We start from the raw sequence: 23,429 nt of genomic DNA, 5'->3' as shown, positions 1-23,429 counted from the left end.
CGCGTAAAGTTGAGAAATTTGTCTTAAGAAGGTAGTATTTTAATTTCATTTGGAGAGATATGGATGAAAATGATGTAGCGGGAAAGCAATCAACGTAACTACTACGTGTGGTACGATACTGTAGTTAAAAGACTTTTGTACGCGCGCGCGCGCGCGCGCGTTTCACCGGATGAGTCTCTCTCTCAGAGGCGTCATTTAACTTGTACGAACTCGTCAATTTTCGTTGAGAAGAGTGTAGGTGTATCATAGGCATGCAATAGTTCGTCGTTCGTACGCACACGCGTGTCATCCAACGCGCAACCAACGCATTTCCCCATTTGCGAACCGACGAGAAATTGACACTTTCACGAGTGATGTCGAAATTTCGGTTATTTTCGTTTCCACGCCAAATATTTCGCGATCTCGATACGTATACAAATATACACAACATTCGGGCAGGAATACAACTCTCGACAGATTCTTTCAACGATATACACGTAACCGCTTCCCAAAACGTCGTCGCGTTTCCAAACAAATCGATAACAGCTTTCCCTTCGTCTTTTCTTATTCTCTTTCCGAAAAGGATTCCTCTAACATCGAACCAAATTTCACGTTCCCTTTCTTTTTTGTGTTACAGTTTGGACAGGCAACAACCATTCACTTTTCAGTTGGGCGTTGGCCAGGTGATTAAAGGATGGGATCAAGGTTTGTTAGACATGTGTGTGGGGGAGAAAAGGAAGTTGGTCATTCCCCCGGAACTTGGTTATGGCGATATCGGAGCCGGAAATGTTATACCCGGAGGTAAAATAATCATTCTATATCAATGAGATTATTTTAATAAGCGATTAAAACATAATTGTAATTTTAAATGAAGACCAATTTATTATTCGTTTATTCATGGACGGGGATATGATTTGGCCATTTGAAATTTTTAAATGTGAAAAAATATTTGAAAAATCCTTCATCGGTTAAATATGAATAAACGAAATCGGGAGAGACGTTACGACACGAGCAGCTTACCGGATGCGAGGGGATCGTTAGGATCGAGATGGGAGTCCAAAATGCAATTGCATGAAAATCCAATAAAGCTTCGCCCGTTAAATGGGACACCGTTGTCCATGATCGTTTGTTCGAATCGACAGCAATGCACGCTTCGTTTATTTTTAAGATAGCCTCTCTCGTAAACGAACGGAGCTTCTCATTTTCTATACGTACCTATTTTATGATTCCTCCGAGAGGTCAAGAACATACCCCTTAAATTTACTTGATAAACTTCCGATGCATATATATATAGACATGCAAAATCATCAAATGCTTCGATAACATTCTATCGAAAATTCGTTTTAAATCAAAAACAAACAAAAATGAAATAAAAAAAGAACAAACCGGTAGGTTTATTGATTTATTTTTACACAAATACTTGGAACGATGCGAACACTCCATACGTTTGTTAATTCCGCTCGTTTGAGCGGGAAATAATTAAACGGCATATTTCATTAGTACCGCTTTAATCGCGACGGTCGATTCCATAATTAATAACGAAACGTGCATTAACCGAACGGCGACAGTTCGTTAGCTCTCCGCCAAATATTCCATTAACTTCTACCGAGATATTGACATTTTTATAGAAATCTATTAACGATAGATTTGTTAGGAAAAATTTTACCCCTGGCTACCGACAAATTTTTACCGTCGTTCAATAATTATGAATAATTATTTCATTTGTAATTATAAATTAGAGAAAAATTCATTTTTAAAGTCAATTTCTCGCGGGTGGTTATATTCGTCTGCATTGTCTAGGAAATACGAGTTACAATAATGGCGATAATAAGAGTTATCGGATATCAAATTTATAAACAAGAGTTACGGTCAATATTGACCACCAGCTAGCATAACATTGTACCATTTTTTCTCAAAATTGTTCCATACCGCTTGACTCTTTTCTCTCTCTTTTTTCCCCTGCTCTTTCTGTCCAACTCTTCACTTCACTAAGCTACTTCGATTTATTCTGCGCGTACGTGGACCCACATTTCTGTGTGTAAAGTCTCGTACGTGTACGTGCGAAAGGTGCAAAACGCGCAAAAAGAGTTAGGTTTTCGACGCGAGACAGAAGAATCGATAGCCCATAGAAATGATTTACGAGGATGCACTTGCTCGGAGGCAGGCTAGAGTGCCGTACATAACATTCTCAGCAAAGAAATCTCATAAAAAGTTTCTCTCAGTTGAATCACGACTTATGATCTTATTTTGATAAACAAATTATCTTCTTTCTGCCCTTTTTTTTTGTTTTTTTATGTTATTATTTTATCCTCCATTTTCGTCGTATAAACTTTGCGACAGAGTTCACATAATTCAACGGGGTAGAGCTTTTGATTGCCAATCAGCGATTAATTCGGAAGAAAAAACTTTAAAAGTATGAGAGTTGAATGAAATTTTAGTTGACGTATGTACAAATGAATGGATGAATAAAAAAAAAAAAGGAAAACAACGAACTATTCGATAAATGTTCAACGTCGCGAATCGAAAACTCTGTTATACCTATCGGATATACCTATATGCATATACATACATATGTACGAGACTTTACATCGCGAACGGAAAAATTGCTGACAGCGACGTATTGGATTTTTATCGGATTTCGGCCAATCAGCGGGGTCGAGTCAGATGGAGCCTTCTCTCAAAACGACAAAACGTAATGTAAAAGATATAACATTGGATTCTAATAAACATGTAACATTTGATACTATTGTCTTCCTCCTGTTCGTTAAATTAATCGAACGGCATTTAGGATTGTTCATTATTAAGATGAAAAAACAGAGAAACGTTTAATTGCAGGTGCCACCTTAACGTTCGACGTTGAGCTCATCAACATCAGCGATTCGCCCCCAACCGCAAACGTCTTCAAAGAGATCGACGCTAACGACGATAAGCAACTCTCCCGCGAGGAGGTGAGAGCAATGGCAAGATCATTTGGATTTTTTTTCTTTTGGGTGTTGGTTGACTAACGAATTGCTCGATCGACTCTCGATTTAATCCTTTTTAACAGAACCCATCCGTTTTCTCGCAATGTTTTATTTCATTTTGAAACCTTAAACTTTTGTCATTAATTATTAACACATAGGTTATATATTTCGTTCATTAAGTTGATCCATTGATTGATACAGGTCAGTGAATATCTAAAGAAACAAATGATCGAAGCGGAACAAGGTAGTCCCGGTGACAACGAAGAAATGAAAAAGATGCTGGCCGATCACGACAAACTCGTCGAGGAGATTTTCCAGCACGAGGACAAAGATAGGAACGGTTTCATATCTCACGAAGAATTTAGTGGGCCGAAACACGACGAGCTTTGAAGATTTTCTCATTGTTTTCATTTCTCGAGCAACAACGCGTCTCTCGGTCGTTCGTGGATAATTTTAAAGCTTCCAACGACTCTCCTCCCGAACGTCATCATCCCGTCTTCCCGAATGAATTTTTCCTCAATGATGACTTGTCTTCGCGTATACGAGAAAGTCAAAGTGTAAAGCATCATCAACAAAAAAAGAGAAAGCTGACAAAAAGTTTACGATCGGAACAAAGATTTTGTTTCGATTTTCTTCAAATTCCCAAAAATATTTTTCGCTCCGACGTAACGTCGCGACGCCTGAGACGATTCTAATCATCTAACCGTCTAAATACATTTTTGCTCGAGTGATCGCATTACGATATGCATATATACTTATGTGAATGAATAAAATAAATAAATATATATATATATATGCGTGTACGCGAGCGTGCGTGCGTGCGTGCGTGCGTTGCGTGTGAGTGAATGTACGCGCCTGTGAGTGATCAAAAGAAAGTGTCTTTTTTCTACACGATCGTAAATGTTTAGCATTAATTATATGGAACAGTAATAACGCAACAGTATATGGTATATCGAATCATGAACTACCGTAACTTTATCGTCGAAAGATATCCGCAAACTATCCACGTTTTTCTCATCGTTACACAAGTTATTATATTTTTTTTTTAATCGCATTTATCAGATGTTATACGATTACGTTACGTCTTTTCTAATTACTTGAAAATTGATAATTAATTAAGTCATTAGAACGAAACATATAGGATATTAAATATATAAGCGTACAAATGAAAAACAACACTGTACCGTCTCGTCAATTATTACACGTCATATCTCTATATTATATAAGTTGTACTTACAAACAAATTTGAAATATTTACCAATCAATTTCAAGTAGGTAGAAAAGATTTGGAGGTAGCACGATTTATATCGTAAAAGGAGCTTCCATCGTTTCTTACCGTAAAAGTTAGCGAAGATCGAAAGTGGATAGTTCGTGGAATCGTCTGACCTTCTCCCTTAAAGTTCTCTTCGATCCATTTTCAATAGTTAACAGCACATTATTCAATTCTTATTACACTTATCGCAAAAAAAAAAAGAAAGGGTAACAAATATCTCGAGAATGTGAAATGTAATCGAACGTGACCATTAGGTTGCGAGGTCAAACCCCGTCGTCGCTATTATTATTATTATATTTTAACGAATATGTTTTTATATTATTGCATTATATTGTATGTTGTTAAAGTTGGACGAAGGTTAATAATAATAAATCGTGTGTCTTGAGCACAATTTGTTATACACGGTTGTTCTTCTTGTTGCGTTGATTCCTCTTGTTTTCTCTCGACTGTTTCTAAATACGAACGGAATATAGAAAAAATGGAAGGTGTTAACTTACCTTATTCCCTTCGCGCGTGAACAAGATCGGAAATCAAAATGGACAAGAGAGATTCAATATTTTTTTCCTTTTTATTTGAAGAGAATCGTTTACGTGTTGAGAGTTACAGTAATTAATGCGTACCTACGCGTACGACACGATATAATGTAATTAACAATTAAATTAATTAAATTATTTCTATCACCCGATAAATCACACCGCTACAAATCTTCGTTGTAAAATTCGTATCGAAAAAAACGTATCAATTTCAAAAGAGGTTCTTCCTTCCTACTTTTCCACCAGGCACGCAACGAGGCACGAGATCACCCCTCTGAATTTCTTTACCTTTTTATATATTTTTTTGTTTATTCTTAATCGTTAAATTTATCCATCGACCATATAAGCGATTTACATCGTAGCTCTGACAAGAAAAAAATTGGAAAAACGTTGAACTAGCACAGGCACGAATAACTTACCCTGTTACGGCTATAACCAATGGCAGAAGAATATAAATACGATATTACATATATATTCGTAGAATATTTTTCGTAAAAGTATCAATTAGTATCGTTTATATCCGTCACCCTATCTTTTTTTTACCAAAAGCAATTCTTTCGGGGGAATATGTATATAAATGATCTAAGAGACATCATTTTTCTTTTCTCTTTTTTTTGTCATTCGAATAATTTGTAAAAGACAGATTTAAAAAAGACCTTTTCGGTTGTAAAATTTCACTCGAGACTGCCGAGATTATCATTCTCAACATACGTAAAATAAGTATGAATCGCGTGCGTGCGGTGGTTACGCGTTTAGAAATAATTTCCTAAAAAGTGATTCGATCTAACGCGACGATGTTAAATAAGTAACCGTACCGCACAAAATAAGAAAAGAATGGAAACGAAAAAGCTAGGAAAAAAAGAAGGATAAAAGTTTATAAAAACGAAAATTAAAGAGACAGAGAGAGATTTAAAAGACCGTTTGATATACGGGTATGATAGAGAGATTTGGCAAGAGTATGTGTGTCATCATAAAGATATAGTTAATTGAAAGCTATGCTCCGCGTAGAGGAGAGAGCTGGTTTCGTTGTTGTCATCCAGTCGTCGTCGTTCTTTTCCTTCTTTTCCTTTCCATTTCTTTCGAGCTTTGAACCGCCAAGAATCTTCGTGAGAAACACGATTTGCATAGTAGTTTGCTCAGAGAGATCTTCTCCCCCCACGCATGCTTCCTTCGAATAAGAAAATTTCCATGGGGGTTGGTTGGGAGAGAGAAGGGTGGATAATATCACAGTCAATAGCCCTTGATGTAGGCAGCGATGTGTTTCTTTTCCTCTTCCGAGAGACCGTTCTTCAACGTTCTACGCACTGAAAAAGAAATCCCTTCGAGATACTTCAAAACGCGTAACGTACGTACGTACACAATTATACGTATAAATTTTACATATATACATTCGCGTTAAGTAGAAAAAGTATTGCCATGATCCACAGTTTTTCGTTGGTTTCGTTGACAATTTTTTCTATTTTTACAACGTATTATTCAATGAAATATTTCGTTATAATTAATTTTGATGTAAAATTTTGTTTCAATTAGTGCAGATCATGTCAATATTTTTTCTTCCAACAGACACATATTCATTTCATTTGATTATTATTCATACAATTCTAATCGCCATGCTTCATTTTTATTTCGCAGCATTCTAGGAAGCTTGAAAAAAATAACATGCTAATTAATCGTCCGGCAAATGAATGAAAAATCGTTTCCGACGTGCTCGCATTATCCGCAAAGTATTCATAGTTGATATTTATTCTATCGACCAAAGGGAAAGATGATCGTCGTCGTAGGATGCGGAAGATATCTCGTTTCTTGCGAATCTTAATCAGAAGCAGTCATTATCCCCAAGGTGCAATCTTCGCAAAAAAGAGTTAAAAGCGAGGAGGGAAAAAAGCCGATTCGTGGCTCATTTAAATGTTAAATACGACGAAACGAAGAGTACGCGGCAGGATTCTCGCTTCTACCTCGTCTTTCAATGGAAAAGAAATCAAAAGAGAAGGAAATAGTCAAAGAGACGAGGAAAAAATAATAGGACAAAAAAAAGAAAAAGATAAGAAAAGAAAGTAAAAGCTTGAATGGTTTTAGCGAGGGAGAAAAATCCTAGAATGGCTATCGAGTGACTGGTTCTCCTTTTTCTTATAACGATTAATCCAATTTATTGGATCCTTTTTTGCCATTGTCCTCGCGTAAAAATATTTTCTTTGACGTTCTTTATCAATAAGAAGATACCCGTAGAATTTACGGGTGGATAGAATCTCGTTCGGTTCTCTCGCCAACTTATTTCGAGTAAAAGATAATATATGTAGTATATATGTATGTATGTATGTATGTGCGAGTGGATGCAACGAAAGAGTATCCACTTGAAAATTATCCGATTAAAATTAACTACGATTTCTTTTATCTACCAGTAACACGGCATTTTCTTCCTTTTTTATTTTTTTATATCGTTTTCGTTCCTCCGTCGCATTTTCCCCATCGAGTTTTAACAAAAGGAGATAAAACCGTAAGGTCCATTGTTCCGATAACAAGGTAGAAAAATAGAGTTCCTGGTAATAAAGTCGTTTTATCGACGAGCGCAGAGGGAACGTCGAGTTTTCTAAGATCGTCTAAAAGAAGACATCATTTGCTCCTTCTCCTCTTACGATCGGTAAATCTCTTCGATTTACCGATTTAAATTAACAGCCAAACGAAAAGAACGTGTTTCCTTTTAACGGGAAAAGTATTAAGTTAAAAGTTAACTTACGTATAGTTAATAAATTCAAATATAACAGATAAAACGTATGAATTTGCATGCCAAGCAAGAAACGAAAAACAAAACAAAACAAAAAAAATAGAACAGAAAGTAACGAACGGGGAAAAATCTAAAGGCGAGAAAAGGCGAACCTTTATGCGGCGAAAGGTGATTCCTTTTAGGGTTGATACCCTTCCGGCGTGGTGTTGTTCTCTCGTGTGCGCGATCGCTTCACTGTCGGGCAGAAAAAAAAGAAGGCAAGAACGCTAGGCCAGAATGTTAGCAACCGTCACCGGTAATGACTATTCAATTATTATCACCACACCCCCATTAACTAAGAGAAGAACTCTTCCACCACTCGCTCGCAGGAGTGCATCGATCATCTCGAAAAGCAGGGAAACGGGGAGAGGAGAATTCTTTTCGAATTTATTATATCGAGAAGGATTCTCTTTTTCAAAGGATGGAGAAGAAAAATTTAATACGTGTTTGCACTAACGATAACGCGAAAGAATGGCTCCCAGTCACGTTGCAGAGTACACGAGCTTTTCATAAATATATCAAGGAGGAGGAGGGGGGAGGGAGAGAGAGAGGGAAAGAGAGAGAGAGAGAAGACGAACGATTCTCTACGGCCAATGAGCGGATTACACCGAGATTCGCGTACAAACTCCCCAACGAAGGATTATTCCCTACGTTCGATGTAGTACCCCTATACCGATCGATTACAAAAAAGGATACGCGAAAGGCTCTTTCGTTCGGCGCGTACCAACCGGAAAAAGCATCCGAGTCTTTCCATAATCCCCATACATTATGCAACGACATCGCTCCGGATCGTTCTTCTTATCGCTTACTCTCCTCCTTCATTCTCCCCTCTATTGTTTTTCCTCTTCTTCCCGATGCCATAGTTCGCGAAGCATCGTGGAAATCGAATAGAGATGCACTTCTTCCGGATCATTTTTCTATTCCAAACTTTCGATTCATCGATGAGATAGACGATTATCAATATTATTAAATATTTAATAAACGAATAATATTAACGGTACATCTCTATTATTTTTTTTTTATTATACTATATAGATAAAGAAAAGGAATAAAGACGAAAGAGAGAGAGAGAGAGAGAAATAGAAAAAGATGTACATAGGATCAAATAACTGTGCTGTAAAGGTGCATGGAAACGCAGGAAAGATTAGAAAGGGCGACGATTTTCCGTTGACACTCGAGAGTTTTGCTTGAACACTTCCACGTTTATCGATCGTTCCTCGTTAGCTTTTATTGGGCCGTTGCTCCAATGAACCGTAAACAAAATTATAAATAAACGTGGAAGATAGATAAAAAAAAAATAAAGTCACAGAGTGGAGGTGCAGGGTGCGGGGATCACACTTACAAGACTTACGATCGGCGTGTCTCGTCCTTTTACGTTCCCTTGGCGTTGTCCTCGTAGCTGGCGTCTTCGTTGCAGTCTTTACGAGAGATTCTAAAAGCTCGTCATCGCCGTCGGTGAGATTACCGTTAGTACCTTCGTCTCTTAGCAAAGGTCCCAGCGTAGTTCGTCCTAAGAGCAATCAAACATTTCCAACTTCATAAACTTTATCTTTTCTCCGAGAGCGATTATTATAAATAACGTAACATCAAAACTAACAATATTATTTCCAATTATTATAACAAGTATATTTTATTTATTTAATTACGTTAAAAGGATAATACTCTAAGCTAAAGCTGAAAAATTGGTTAAAATAATTCTAAATAAATGATCGAAAGGACGTCGGGCGTTAACAAAGTCGGACGACCGCGGCTATTTTTAAATCTTTTCTCTCGAGATCAAACTCTTTAAGATGTCAACATTTATCTGCTCTAACGACGGTACCAAGCTAAAGAGGTTTACGAAAATAAAGAGTCATTCTCGCTGTTTCTTCTTGTCTCCAAAGACGTAAACGTGAAAAGTATGTTCCTTTTATATAACGGTGTAAAGCTATGTCTAAAATAATTCTTTTTTAAAAAAGATCAAAATATTTTCTTCCAACTTTCAACGAGTTATCTTGCAATAGGTAGATCAAGAAAATGTTAATATTAAGAAACGACATCGTACTTTAGCAGCGAAATATTTTCGATAGGCTGTCGTTGAATATCTTTGTTTTAAAACATAAACGAAAGGAAAAAAACAGAAAAAGAATCGTTCGAGGCTTACCGTCCTTTCTTTGCCTTCGCCAGGGTAGCGTACCATGAATACTTTCAACGTCGGAAATGTCACTTCCGAGGAGTTGCCTCAGCTCGGCGTCCGCTCGATCCTCTTTCGTCCTAAACTTACCAACCTGAAATAAAAAAGAAAAAGAAAAAAGAAAAGAAAATAAAACGGAAAATGAAAAATTGTACGTTTAGTTTATATACTCACCTCGGTGATCATCTTTCCTCTGGTCTTATTTCTCTCTCGATGATTGGCTTTCTTCTCGAGCTGCTGTATCACCCGTTCTCGGGTCGTTCTATACTCGAGAGCAAATTCCGATACTATCCTGCAAAACTCGTTCGGTTTGGTGTCCTGCACTCTATGGAGCGGTATACCAAGCCAAAGTATGAACTTGTGAAATCGATTTATGATACGCCTATGTACGATACCCAGGACTATTATCCTTTCCGCGCAGTCGGCCAAAAAGTCGGACATCCTGAAATGTACGCAACGAAGCAACGGGAAGGATCAGAAATCGTCTGCGTTATTTTCGATACTTGAGTAACTACGTATGTATCAGGCAAATCATTTTCGATTTCGAAAAAGAAATTTATGAAAGAAGTTGAGAAAGAGAGAGAGAGAGATTAACCGAGCGAGCACGGAACCGAAAGTGAATTGCGGTTTTACTAAGGATGTCAAGGACGAGTGTTTTTCACGTGCAGCCAACCGATAAACTCGACGCCTTGCTGCTTCGTAAACGAAAGTGAAAAAACTTTGGGAAGAGGTATCTTCCACCTTAGTAGATATATATGAGAAAAGTGTAGATAAGAGCAATCCTTAGGAGAAACTGGATAAAGAAGAAAAAGAGAGAAAGGGAATGCAAAGGACGAGAAAAGATTGAAAACGACGAAATGTAATAATGAACGTGCATATAGTTGGTCTACTCACTTGACTTTCATCATCGTCGAGCCATCGTGTTTGGCGATCAATTTCAAATGATCCCACGACGCCTTGCACTCGTTTTCGAGTTTGCCGATATTCGCGGCCAACTCGTCGAAATCGATCTTCGAAGCCCGCGTCACTGCACCGATCTGAAATTTTGTTCAAACGAATTCTATTTTGTTGTCTTTGTCGCTTTGACCTCTTAATTTTTCTCTTTTTTCTCTCTTTGAGCAAATGTATAATAATTTAGAAATTTGTCTCGAGAACTCGATAGAAATTCGAATAAGTTTATTCAAAGCTTTTTAAGAAAAGAAGAACTATTGGAAACTTGGTATCGCGTAAATATCGCTCGATTACCCCATGCGCGAGCACGCAAAAGCAACTGCAAACTTTACTATTCTCTCTCTCTCCTCTTACCTCGGAATAGAGGTCCGTGGAATCCGGAAACTTTTCCATCACCATATAGCAGAGGTGATGAAGTAGCGAGTGCTTGTGAACGGTGTCCTTTACTTCAGGTACTTTGGCAAGGTATTCCAGTTGAAAGCCCTTCACCTGATAAAGACAACAAAAAGGCATCGGTTTCTACTAGATATTCTTTGTATTATTCTCTTCGCTTCCTTTCTCATCTATGCACTTTTTTTTTTACATTGTTTATTTTTTTCTTTTTTTTTTGTATCGATCGAACGTTTAACAAAAGGGATAAAAGAAAATCCTTGGATTTTCTATCGCCATTATTAAGAAATGCATAAGAAACTTTGATTGCCATCGACGTCGTTATTGGAAGAGGAATTCGAATCGACTCTCGATGATTTTTACCGGACGAATTAAACGGATGTCATTTGGCCGGAGTTTAATACCCACCTCGTTTCCGTTGAGGAATATCCCTATCGAAAGGAGCGTGCTCAGAATCCCGCGAAAGGTTTTATTCACTCGCAGCGTCTCCATTCCCTGCTTGAGATCCATCAAAGGGTCCGCAATTTCCTGAAGTCACAAAGGTACGCGGTCGCGATTATCATCTTTTTTTTTTCTTATTCTTTTTTCCTTTTCTTTGACATCTTTTTCTTCTGGTCGTAGTATTCAAATCTAAATACATTTCTTTAATATCTGACATTTAAAATAACATAATAATCGATGTTAATTTAAGTTGAAAAATAACTCGAATAAGCTGTTCGACATCGGCAAAGAAAAGAATTCAAAAGGGAGAAACCAACGAGATTCTATCTCACGATCGATCCGAACACGCGTGCGAGAAAAGGTAAAATTACGTGGTCGGTCAACTATTTGACGCTTCAACGCGCACAAATGCTTTCTGCGAAGTTCACGGAACTACGAACAAAATAGATGTCGATAAGAACCGAACGATTCTTTTTCTAGGACCACTGCTGATATTTGTCGTCAACGGAATCAAATAACTATCCTCAAATGAAATTGTTAAATCTGCCGAAGCATTCGATAGTTTTACAAATTTTTTGATACGTTTTAAACGACTTTGACGTACGGATTATAGATTGAACGTCTACTCACCTTCTCAGAATTTTCAAAGTCCAACTTAAACGCCCAAAGCTTCAACCTCGCTGGCAATTCCGATATCGATGCCAAAGTGAGAAGGAACTGTTCCGCCGATCCCAAAGGAAGATCGGGATTTGCAGCCTGTGCCTCTTGTATCCTCGATCTTTCTTCTTCCGTCGGTAGCATCGTCAAGAGTTTCTATCGCGTAGAGTACCGCAAAAAGGGAGATACGTGGACGAGGGAACGGGACGAACGAAAAAACGAATAAATTGAAAATTAGACGAAATCAGAAGAAGGATTCGGAAAAACTAGAATTTAAGATACGTGACAAATCAATGATAAGGAGAGCGATCGTTAAATCAAAATTTAATTCAACTTGTCTCAAGGAAAATGGAAACGAACAAAAAGAAATTGAACTTGGGACAAGAATAAAGTGGATCGATCGAATCGAGTTTGTATAAATTGAGTTTCAAATAGAGCATAGTAATTTGGGTATTTTGGTAGTTTGGTGACGCGTCGCAGATCGATAGAGAGGGGGACTTAAATAATAAAATGAAATCTTACCTCGATACCCTCTCTGTTCATAATGGTAGCATCCATCTTTAAAATGGCCGTTTTGATGGATCTCGGTGGTGGCAATTTCGTCATGCCGATATTGATCGCGTTTGATCTTTTGTGGTCGAGTACGATGATTTCTTTGTTTTTGTTCATTTCTTGCTGCTTCTATTCGATCAAACAGAAGACATAAACATTTGTTTATAAGGAAAAACGATGACCGGCTTGATTGCAGCTCGTAATTCGAATTTGTTAGCTCGATCGATCGATGAACTCGTAACGCGAAACGAGTTATCGGATTCATTTACGATTAGTAATGATTACGCAATAAAAACCAAGAAAAAATATACGATTACGTTGCAGCTGACATTAGTCGATAATGGACTATTTAATATAGAATGATGTATGGGTACTCTAATGAGAAAAGAAAGAAAGAATTTCTACTAAAAATAAAGAATTTGAAATAGAAACGATCGTTTCAAGCAAAAGATTACGAAGCATTTTATAAAAGTTCTTACTCCATTCTTTATCTTTCTTTTCCTTTCCTTTTTCTTTTATGAAGCCAAAGTGCACTAAATTACGAGGAAGAACCGGATTTAAAAAAAGGGAAATTACTGGCAAATCTTTATCCGACGATGAGTAAAAATAAAATGAAAAGAAAAAAAGAGAGAATGATGTAAAAATAAAACGTGCCAAGTCTTACGTTGTTACCTTAAATAGTAAAATTTGCGAAAAGAGATTGATCTCGCGAATGCGGGATACGAATATAGAAAATGTAAATGCGCGTAAAACGCTTGGAAATAATGTAGAAGAAAAAAAAAGAGGGGGAAGAAAATAAAATCGTTTGGTTAGAAAAGCCACACTTACGAAAAGTTAAGAAATGAAGAGACTCACCTCCTGTCAAATTCCAGCATGCCATTTTGTTCATTTTTCGTGCGAGCACCAACAATATTGCAAAGAATACAAGAAGAGATTAGTCGTTTTGCGGTAAACCGTCACCACCCAACCACCATCCGTCATAATTATCGTACGTGATTATTATCGTCACGCGATCTCGTTACAGCTAAAACTGGTACTATTTTCTCCGAGAGATCTCGAGACTTCTCTTATCGTACCAAACGTATGTACTGAGCGACGTTAAGTGCATTTTCGACATTTTACGTGGCAGAACGGATCGTACACACGTATTTGTGTGTGCTTCGCAAACCGGTTAATCTTCCAAAGGAATGAGACCGTTTAACGTATTTACGCTTCAAATTTCTTTAACTCGAACGTTCCAACTTAGTTCCCTTTTATACGTGTGTACTTACGCTCACAGAGAAAACATACACCTATATATCGTACAAACGTGGTCCGGATGAGAAACATTCAATTTTCTTTTCTTTCCACTTTCGACAATTTACTATTTAACTATTATAAGAAGAAGAAAAAGCTAATAACTATTATCTCAAAAATATCTATTTAAACAATTCCACAAAAAGAAACTGCACCGATTTTTTTTTATTCGCACCATCATCTGCTTCCCCCTTCGCGTTTTCCCTTTATTTCCGCTATTTTTACTAAATTCTCATCGGACTCTCTGTATTGTGTTAATTATTACCGAGCTTCCGAGCGTGCGTATACGTTCAGAGATAGAAAAGATAAATAATGCAGACGAAAAGCAAAAAGGAAAAAGAAAAAGATAAAGATATAATGAGAAAAAAGAAAACAAATATAATGCGATAACTTTCGCGAATTTGCGACACCATGTAAAACGACGACGTTAAATTCGGTCTTTAGACAATTACACTTATAATTTGTCACGTGTCAGCACAATACCGTGGTAGATTTTCATTACAATACCGCAAAGCTATTTAACGACGGTTCAACGTTTCGACGTGTTTTTTTTTTCCCGTATGAACGAAATAATTCGAGGCAAACGGGAGAGATTCGTTAAAGCAAAGAAAAAGAAAGAAAGAGAAGGAAAAAAAGATGACAGATCGTTCTTATTTCTTAATGGAAAAATATAATAAAAGTCGTCGGAATACTTTGCTTAGAATGCGACAAATCGTTTGTCCGATCGACAGAGTGGATCGATTATTATTGAAAATTTTGCAAGTTGGTGCTCTTACCTTGGTGATAAGATCCTTGGCCCTGCTCTCGAAGAGGTGTTCGAGTTTCTGCGTGTCGATGGGCACTGGCGAGAGCTCGTCCCAAATCATTTTGTTCTTGTCCAATCTCGAGAGGATGATGGGATCGTCCCTGACCTCTTTCCAGAACAGCTTCACAGTCTTTTTGCTCTTTTTTATGGTCAAGGTCGAAGCCGGAGAGTTTAAAGGTGGACTTCTCAAAGAATTGCTCGGATCGTTGTTCATCGACGATCTCGTGGATTTCAGATTGAGAGGCGAAAAAAGGGGCGGTGGAAGATGAGGTAAAGGTGGCGGTGGTTTGGCACTGGAACTCGGGGGCAACATCGAAGGAGGTGGAGCTGGTACCATCGGTGGTGGAGGCGGTGGAACGCCGTTCGTCACGTTTACCGGTCCCAAAACGTCGATTTCGTCCTCCGAATTTAGATCCGTAAAGTCAAGGTCGCACAGAGCCAACGGTCTTTTCAACTTGTTCACGAGTTCCTCCCAGTGCAACTCGTTCTCCGATTTCTTGACTTCCTGTACCTTGAGCAAATTCTCGCCCGTCGGCGATTTCAATACGTCGGCCTTGGACTTTGATTTGGCCAATCCCTCCTTAGCCTTCGAGATCAAGCCGCTCATATCTCCTATCCTGAAAGAGCGAACGCGAGAACGAACGCGATAAAATGGTCCAACTCGAAGATTATCTTGCGTAATTAACGCTTAACGCTTTTAACCGTCTCTTACCTCGAAACCTTTTCATCGACGGGACTGCTCGTCGGTATGAGATTCTGTGCCGTTAATTTTTGCGTGAGATCTTTGACGGTACCTTCTCGTTTCAATTGCAAAACCACTCGACGATTCTCGTCGTCATCGGTGTTATTACCCTCGTCGCACTCGACACCCTCGTCGGGACTCTTACCGTACCAAGGCTTTTTCTCCTCCGAGTCGAGCTTGTTCGCGGCGTTCATTAGCGGTGTTAAATCCTTCCTGCTGTTCGTTCGGGAGAGTTTGTTGGACGGGGAGTCGGTTTTCCTTTCGTACGACGTGCCATTCGGGTGGTATCGCAAACCATTCGACGAGAAGGAACCTTCGATTCGATATATTATACATTTGCAATAAGGGTTTGTCCAAAGACGGAATAAGAAAGGAAATGTTTGCAATTGTTCGTGTACTACTCACTCTCTTGGTCGTCCGAATGGTCAACGGAAGCTCTCATATTCGCGGTAGCCTCTTGTTGCTCCCTGATAAAACTCCTTTGCCTCTCCGCTCGTTCTCTTCTACGTCTCAAAGCTGGTGTTACGCCAACGTCGACTGGAACACGCGACATATCATTTTCCTCCCTAATCTCTCGCTTACGACGTCTAATGCTTCATATAATGCATGAATCGTTTCTGTGGTAGGCGTAGAGATTCCTATTCTCGTCCGATTTCTTTCAATTATCTTAAACGATTCGATAATAACGAAGAAGAAATTCGAAATCTTTTGCGATCGAGATAGTTAGTTAATCAGCTAGGTCACCTTTGTTCTCCTTATAACTGCCATTGAGCTGAACTTCCCCGAGATGTCCTTGAGAACTTTGAGAGCTACTCGACTCGTCATCGTCATCGGGCAGACTCGAATTCAAAGTGTTGTTCAGGGAGCTAAGTCCCAAAGAATGGTTCGAGCGTGGACTTAAACGAGCGTTCAAGGACATCGAAAGCGGCGACGTGCCAGTCGAGTGCCTGCGGGACTTTCGACGCTCGTGAGAATCCACGAGAGACTTCCGGTTGCGTAGGGTTTTCCTGCGAAATTCAGTCAAACGACTTTCTGTAATTTACGATGTCGACGTTTATTTCGTTCGTTAAAAGAAAAGAAGAAAAAAAAATAACAATTAAACAATGATATGTCTAATTTGTATTCGTACAATAAATGCATACGCCTAAATAAATAAAAATCTTTCGTACCTGATATTGTCGTCGAGCTGCCGAATTGGCGATCCCCGGTCGTTGCCATCCTCGTGATGGAGTACAGCTTCGTAAATTTGAAACTGTCTAAGAAGATCGAGATCTGTTCCTTGTTTGGACATATATCTTTGAATAATACCCTCGATTCCTTGCTCCTCGAGACAGTCCACTTGATCGTAGTAAGTGTCTTGATCCGGAATACCGTTCAAACACTTATTAACCAAGGTCGTTGCGTATATTAGAAGTTCCGTGTCAGCGGCATCGTAATCCTTCAAAAGTTTCATTACGTTCGTCCACGGTATCATACCTCTTGATGTATCTACCGAACGTACAGCCCGAACGAGCAACAAACTGTTGGTTTCCACGTACTCGACGAAGACCAGCAATAATTTCAGAGCCGTCTTTACGACCAACCGAAAGCGACTCGCTATAAGGGTGTATAACCATTGTACCGTCTGACCGTGTTCTATCACGCCATTCATGCCATCCACGTAGAGCATCACCTGACCGAGGGCTGTTTGGATTAAACATTTCGTCATTTTATAACCTTACCGATATTTCTCCTAGTCTATATTATTTAAAAACGGACTTTAAACAATTACTACATTGGGCCGAGTGAAAACACGAAAATCCTATCCTTCCTAAATCCCTTTTAAGCGCGCGTCAAAGATTAATCGTGCGCTTTTTAATGGACATTGGAATATTTGGAATATTGAAATATTTTGTTTACGCGTATCGCTAAATCGTTTATATACAACGTTTATAGAATTTCGTATCTACCGATAAAATTTCATGAATTTCGAATACAGCGGAGTATTTTCTACATACGAGTGCGTACGTGTGTTATTCCCATTTAACAAATTCTGATGTTAATTTCTGTTTAAAAAGCAACAAAACGAAATAAATTATTAAAAAGTAGAAACGCGTTTATATAAAAAAAGTCGTAAATTGGCAATTTTGGAGGGATAAATTAAAACGAATTCGTTTCTAAAATGCAAGAATTATACATTAGAATCGTAGGTAGATACGATAATGACAATATAATCGTAAAACGATTGGAGAGAATTGAGCGAGAGGCGCCGAAGTGGTGGGAGGATTGTATAGGACTGCATTAATCCGCTCGTTATCATTACGCAAAGCCATAAGTTACGCCGCAAAATCTAATTAAACGGTATGGACATAATATATGCAGGTATACAGAGAGAGAGAGAGAGAGATAGCGAGGCCGTTGCAATCATCCGTTTTCCGAAGGTTCATTTCTGCTTACCATACGATATTATACCACGACTATATTATAGTCGACGAACTAAAAGGGTGATGGTCGGTGCAGAAAACACGGTGCAAGTATAATAAATCGCGACGCACTCGCATCTAATTAGAGATTTGGCGAAAACGCGTTACGTCCATTAGTTTTTACTCGTAATAACGTGGAAACATTAAAGCTCTTGGTAAGCGCCGCTACATCGGTTTCCTGCAAAAATAATGTTACGCCAATCGCGCGACACGAAAGGCTATATCCTATAAAAAAGGTGAATCCGTTTTGTAATTTGCAATCCCGTTATCCGCGCTCGGTCAATAGAAAGCTGTTCGAGGGGACATCCAATCCAATCCCAATGTTATACGCAAAATAAAGATATCCCACGACGATTAGTTCTATTGCAACGTGGAAATAGAGAATTATTCAATAAATGAGATTAAATAGAGAGAGAGAGAGAGAGAGGAGACGTATAACGAGAAAAGAAAAAATTCACTGAGGTGTGAAATAAGCCTCGCCTTGCGCTTTTCAATGCTCGTTAGTTTCGGTGTCAAGTTCGCTTGCGCGCTGCCAAAAGCCTCGCTCTTCCAACGATAGGTAACACATTTAATCGCTCGTTTGTTCTACGAGAGACTTAACTGCTTTATAATTTAGGGGAACAGGTGTTTTACGTTTGGCTATATTTCATTATCTCGCTTTATTATTGCGAGCAATGAAATCAATGACGTATAACGATCGATATTTTCAAAATGAAAAATCGATCTCTCCTTTTTTCGATTTTAAACCACTATCTTTAACTTTTCAATTTAAAATCATTTGCAAGGATTTCGTTTTATTCTGAAATGAACCATTCCATTGACATTTATTTTTCATTTTCTTCTATGTTTCGCAGATGCAAATAGAAGAGATGAAAAGTTCTTAAATGTCTTAACACCAATCAACCGTATACATTAATCTCGAGTCAAAAAGAAGAAAGAAAGTTTTGATAGGACATTTTGTTTCAATCGTTTGCTCTCTTTCATTTGGTTATATTAAATCGATGAATCGATCGACAGATCAAACACGACGTTCGGCGTTTCGCGAAACTTTGAAAGTAAGTTTAATGTGCCGCACGAAAGGCGATATCAAAGAGCGTATTCATATAGTTCGATACAGCGCGCATCGAACTTCCACCTTTTTACGAGTTTCGCATTGCGGTAAAGAAGTTTTTCTTCTTTGAAAAACTTTTCCATCCTCTTCCAGGGCGCGTCTTTGCTCGGCGTGGAAAGGAACTTCGTTCGGCAAAAAGATTTCTATTATTTTATCGACATTTATGATAATTCATTCGAGCTTACGGAATAACAAAGTCTACCTGTACGTATTTATATAAATATCGAACTATGAAAACTATCCGAGTAAAAGAAGTAATAATTCTTTTGGATAAATAACGATGGACTATCATTTTGGTCGCGCGCCAAGATGTTCTCTCTCGCAACGATGAATTAAAGAATAGTTATCCTCGACGTTAGCTCGTTATTTATCAAGTATCGGCACAATTTTTTCTTAAACCTACTCACCTCGTAGTATATAATTTTGATAATTCTGATCGGCCTCGCTGCCGACCTTGATGAGGCAAGCCAATCCATCGTTTTGCACGAACTCGTGCACCAGGTCTTTGTCCTCCTGCAAAATCAATTGTCCCGAGATGATAAATGCATTCTATCAAAAAGATATTTCATTATATTTATTTATATTTTAGTAATATAATATAATCGCGCGGTAGTAAATCGCGGTAGATCGAATTTTGTAGAAAGTAATTGTTCGTGTGGAGAAAATAGAAAAGAATAACGTGTCGGGATACGTGGAACGTTGAAATAAAATAAAGAAGAAGAAAAAGAGAGAGAGAAAAATAAGAAAAAAGAGAAAAGAAAGACGCGTGGAACATCTCGCAAATATTTACACGGCGAGCGAGTAGCTTCGTGCCAAAATAGTCGTCTTCTATCTCCTTTTTCTCGTCTTCTTCTTTTTCTTCTTTTTCTTCTTCTTATCCCAGGTTCTCTTTCGTTTCGTATTACGCGTCGGAAAATAGCAAACCTACCTGAAAGATCTGCTTGAGAGAAAAGAGAGCTCTTCGTAGTTCGCGACCCTCGCTGTTCAGCAATTTTTCTGCAACAAATATAGACAAATATATACTACGCATTCATTATGATATATATGTATAAATTCTCGTTGACGTAATACGATAATTTTACGCTTAGACGTTTCATTTATATCGGAATAACGCTAAAATCGCATGAATAAATCTATAATACTATAGAACAAAAAAGAAATGAATAATTAATCGGATTAAAAGAGATGGAAGAAAAATTCACGACTATTTTATATTACGATTCCGTCGGATAGGAAACGAGAAAGAAACCAATTTTGTTGGCAGAATGTTCGTTCGAAAAGTACAAAAGTAATGCAGCTGTTTTTTTCTTTTCCTTTTTTTTCTTTTTTTTCTTTTTTTTATTCCAACTTCCTGCGGAGAAAAAAAAATAAAAAAATATCTGTAAATTTCAAAACGAATTTCACGTTTCATTTCCTGTCTCGAATAAAAATCGGGAATGTAGATATGACAACAATTGGAGCTCGAGCCCTCCTCCTCTCGCAGCATGGCTTTTCTTGTTTTCAAACGAACACTAGGCTAGCAATTAGCGCGCGAATGCTAATTTCTTCCGTAAAATTTTCGTCGTCTCTCATTCGCTGGATGGATGGATACCTGCGAGCGCTCTCTCGGTCCTTTTATTTCCTTTTTCTTCCTTCTACTTTTCTCTCTCTCTCTCTTTCTCTCCTCTTTCACGACTGTATTACTAACAATTGAATTCCGTTTGGCGAGCGGTGGAATGGAAAATTCAATTTCCCGAAGCTCGATGAGAGAGGAGCAGAGATGCAATTCCGAGTGGAAAAAAGTTTACAGAAATAGACGCTTCCCCTTGCTTCTTATAAAAGAAAAAATTCAACATTTTCCCCGAAATGTTTAAACAAAAGACGATGGAATAATACGAGAGACTATAATTGATATCAACGACAAAAATGAGGTTAAGAGGTTACGGATGTTCTGGCGAAACTTTACATTAAACAAGATAAAGAACGGAAAATAACGAGCATTCGAGAGATAAAAGAGAGACAGAGAGAGAGAGAGAGAGAAGGAATTACGTTAAGCGAACGTTCAAAAATGAAAAAAAATCCATTCGCCGTGCGCGAAGTTAATAAGTCTACGATCACGAATCAACCAGGAAGAAGGAAGTAATTAAGTAATCCTCGGAGAAAAAGACGAAGAGGAGGAGAACTCTCGTGTTACGTTCTACACACACAACTGAAATTTTCTAAAGAATAACTTCAAATTACTTATGATAAATAGAAATTGGTTGGAAAAATGACTGGATAATATAATATTTAAACTACGATCTTGTACGCGGTTTATAATCTAATATAACACTTGTGTTCTCGCGATAATACTTTGAATAGTCGGATGGGAAGAATTTTGGATAGTTGGCAATACGTGAATACGTGCTATTGGTAATATCATCTGTAAGAGAATCGTGGGTGAAAGACTCACGACCAGCCATCTTCCGTTACATCTTTCCGTTTGTTCGATTTGTAGCTCGTCTCTTAACGAGACGAATTCGCGAGTTATTTCGTGGTAAAGGAGGTCCGGGCGACCGCATAAACGCCGACTATCACGCGATCTTCAAATGCATAATGCATGTCGGTTGTCTCGGGAGGCGAAGGGAGAAGGGAGAGCAAAGGAAAGGAAAGGGCAGAATAAACCAGGGGGAGAGAGAGACAGAGAAGAGGAGGGGACTGCGAACGAAGGTAATTAGGAACTCGCTGCAGGAGCCAGCGAGGGTGTGCGAGAGAGACGGAAAGATCTAAGAATAGCGGTCCCAAGGCCCCGAGGCCCTTGGCCCCCGCCATAATCAGCGCCCATATAAGCAAAAGTTCCTCTCGCTCAAACAAGTTTACCGGCTTGTAACGCGCCATTGTTACTCGCGCCATTGCTCTTTTCCCTCCTCCCTACCTCTTCTCTCTTTCTTTTTTCCTACTTCTAATTCCGCTTCTTTTCTATTTATTTTCTAACTCTGTTTTTTCTTATACTTCTTTTTTCTTTCTTTCTTTTTTTTTTCTTGCTTCACTTTTGGAAACCAACTCGAAAAGGTTTTGCATTGCAATCGCGTAGACAAACAATCGGAAGAGTACTTTACTCGAACGGCGTTTTGATTACATAAAAGATTTCTTTTTCTTTTTTTTTTTTTTTTTTTTTTTGAAGAAAGAATAATAATTCGAATCAGGCTGAACGTTCGCGAATTCGACTAGAAGAACTCGCTGAGAAAGCGCGAAATCTGATTCCGTCTGTCGCCTGATGCTCGATCCGAGTTCCAACGCTGTGACGACGTTCGAATATTTATCGCTCGCTGTACGATCAAATTCTTATCAAAATAATACATTTCCTCTACGAAATATTTATCATTTAATCGGCATTAATTATCTCAAAGATAAAAGAGAGCAAAGTAATTAATTTATTGCGCGATTTGTAATAAATTTACGTATAATAAATATCGAAGAAAGAAAATGTTGAAGCATCTACTCTATGCAATAGATTTCTTTTTCCTTTCATGAGCTTATATCGGTCGCTCTTCTCTCCACATACTGTATACGATTTATATACGAAAATGCAAAGGTGGGTAAAAAGGAAGTTGAGGAAAGAAACGGAGAGAGAAAGAAGAGAGGAAGAAAGACGAAAACCAGACGGGTTTTGCAGGTACCGAAAATACATGGAGAACCGTTAAAATATGTAAAACGGTAGGGTCCTCTCTCCGTCTTCCGCTTCTCCTCCTCCTGCCCTTTTCGTCCCTTTACTCTTTTCTTCTTTACTCGTTCCTTTTCGGATCTTCGATCATCTCCTCCAGCGACAGTACCAAGAGTTCAATGAACGAGAACGACCCACAGGTGAATTCGACGAAGATGTAACGAAGGTACCTATCGGTCGTTTAAACGAAACAACAAATACCACGAACGATATTTCAATCGACTATCGATCGATCCGATTTAAAAAAAAAAAAAGAGATAAAAGAGAAAAAAAAGAAAAACAAGATGGGAAGAAAATTAAGTAGGGCGAGGATCGAGAAGATGATCGGACAGGTGGTGTTCGACCAAGTGGATCGTGAGACCGAATAAGAGATTTGAATCAAGGATCTGCGAGTAAAATACTCACCTATGATGGTGTGAACCCTCACAGAAAGCTGAGTCCTGAGAACGATTGAGTTCTTCCGGCTGCAACAAATCAAGAGAGGATTAACTCGATTAGCGTATACGTACTTATGCACACACACACACACACACAAACACACGCATACAAAATAACGTACGTTGCACAGAACATAAATATTGATAAAGCTACGCGTAACCGAGTCTCGTACGAGACATCCTATTGACCCGGTGATACGGTGATTCCGTTTGCGTTAACT

At 38.4% G+C, this 23,429-nt stretch overlaps 2 protein-coding genes across 4 annotated transcripts in view; one reads left to right on the top strand and one right to left on the bottom strand.

The window, feature by feature from the left end:
- Positions 1-4,615, top strand: part of LOC122518218 (FK506-binding protein 2) — a 28,570-nt gene extending 23,955 nt beyond the window's left edge. Inside the window, exons 2-4 of the mRNA XM_043637003.1 lie at positions 617-780; positions 2,815-2,927; positions 3,144-4,615. Of these exons, the coding sequence (XP_043492938.1) occupies positions 617-780; positions 2,815-2,927; positions 3,144-3,332 (466 nt within the window). The 3' untranslated portion in view covers positions 3,333-4,615. The remainder of the gene's footprint in view (positions 1-616; positions 781-2,814; positions 2,928-3,143) is intronic.
- A 149-nt stretch (positions 4,616-4,764) lies between these two features.
- Positions 4,765-23,429, bottom strand: part of LOC122518171 (FH1/FH2 domain-containing protein 3) — a 45,667-nt gene continuing 27,002 nt past the window's right edge. Inside the window, exons 3-20 of one of the 3 annotated variants that reach the window (XM_043636932.1) lie at positions 23,177-23,235; positions 20,018-20,085; positions 19,497-19,602; positions 16,686-17,199; positions 16,261-16,523; positions 15,922-16,053; positions 15,487-15,829; positions 14,746-15,391; positions 12,644-12,802; positions 12,095-12,277; positions 11,432-11,551; positions 10,988-11,122; positions 10,577-10,719; positions 9,857-10,124; positions 9,653-9,776; positions 8,852-9,019; positions 7,623-7,704; positions 5,965-6,052 (exon numbers count right to left, since the gene is read on the bottom strand). In XM_043636932.1, the coding sequence (XP_043492867.1) occupies positions 7,649-7,704; positions 8,852-9,019; positions 9,653-9,776; positions 9,857-10,124; positions 10,577-10,719; positions 10,988-11,122; positions 11,432-11,551; positions 12,095-12,277; positions 12,644-12,802; positions 14,746-15,391; positions 15,487-15,829; positions 15,922-16,053; positions 16,261-16,523; positions 16,686-17,199; positions 19,497-19,602; positions 20,018-20,085; positions 23,177-23,235 (3,487 nt within the window). In that variant the 3' untranslated portion in view covers positions 5,965-6,052; positions 7,623-7,648. Of the gene's footprint in view, positions 6,053-7,622; positions 7,705-8,851; positions 9,020-9,652; positions 9,777-9,856; positions 10,125-10,576; positions 10,720-10,987; positions 11,123-11,431; positions 11,552-12,094; positions 12,278-12,643; positions 12,805-14,744; positions 15,392-15,486; positions 15,830-15,921; positions 16,054-16,260; positions 16,524-16,685; positions 17,200-19,496; positions 19,603-20,017; positions 20,086-23,176; positions 23,236-23,429 lie in introns of all 3 variants that reach the window. The other 2 variants (XM_043636926.1, XM_043636923.1) reach the window with 2 other exon arrangements.

The sequence above is a fragment of the Polistes fuscatus genome, unplaced genomic scaffold (genome assembly GCF_010416935.1).
Source record: "Polistes fuscatus isolate 324 unplaced genomic scaffold, CU_Pfus_HIC Scaffold1, whole genome shotgun sequence".
Lineage (NCBI taxonomy): Eukaryota > Metazoa > Arthropoda > Insecta > Hymenoptera > Vespidae > Polistes > Polistes fuscatus.
The sequence above is the reverse complement of the archived record's forward strand: the minus strand, read 5'-3'. Positions and strand labels throughout refer to the sequence as shown.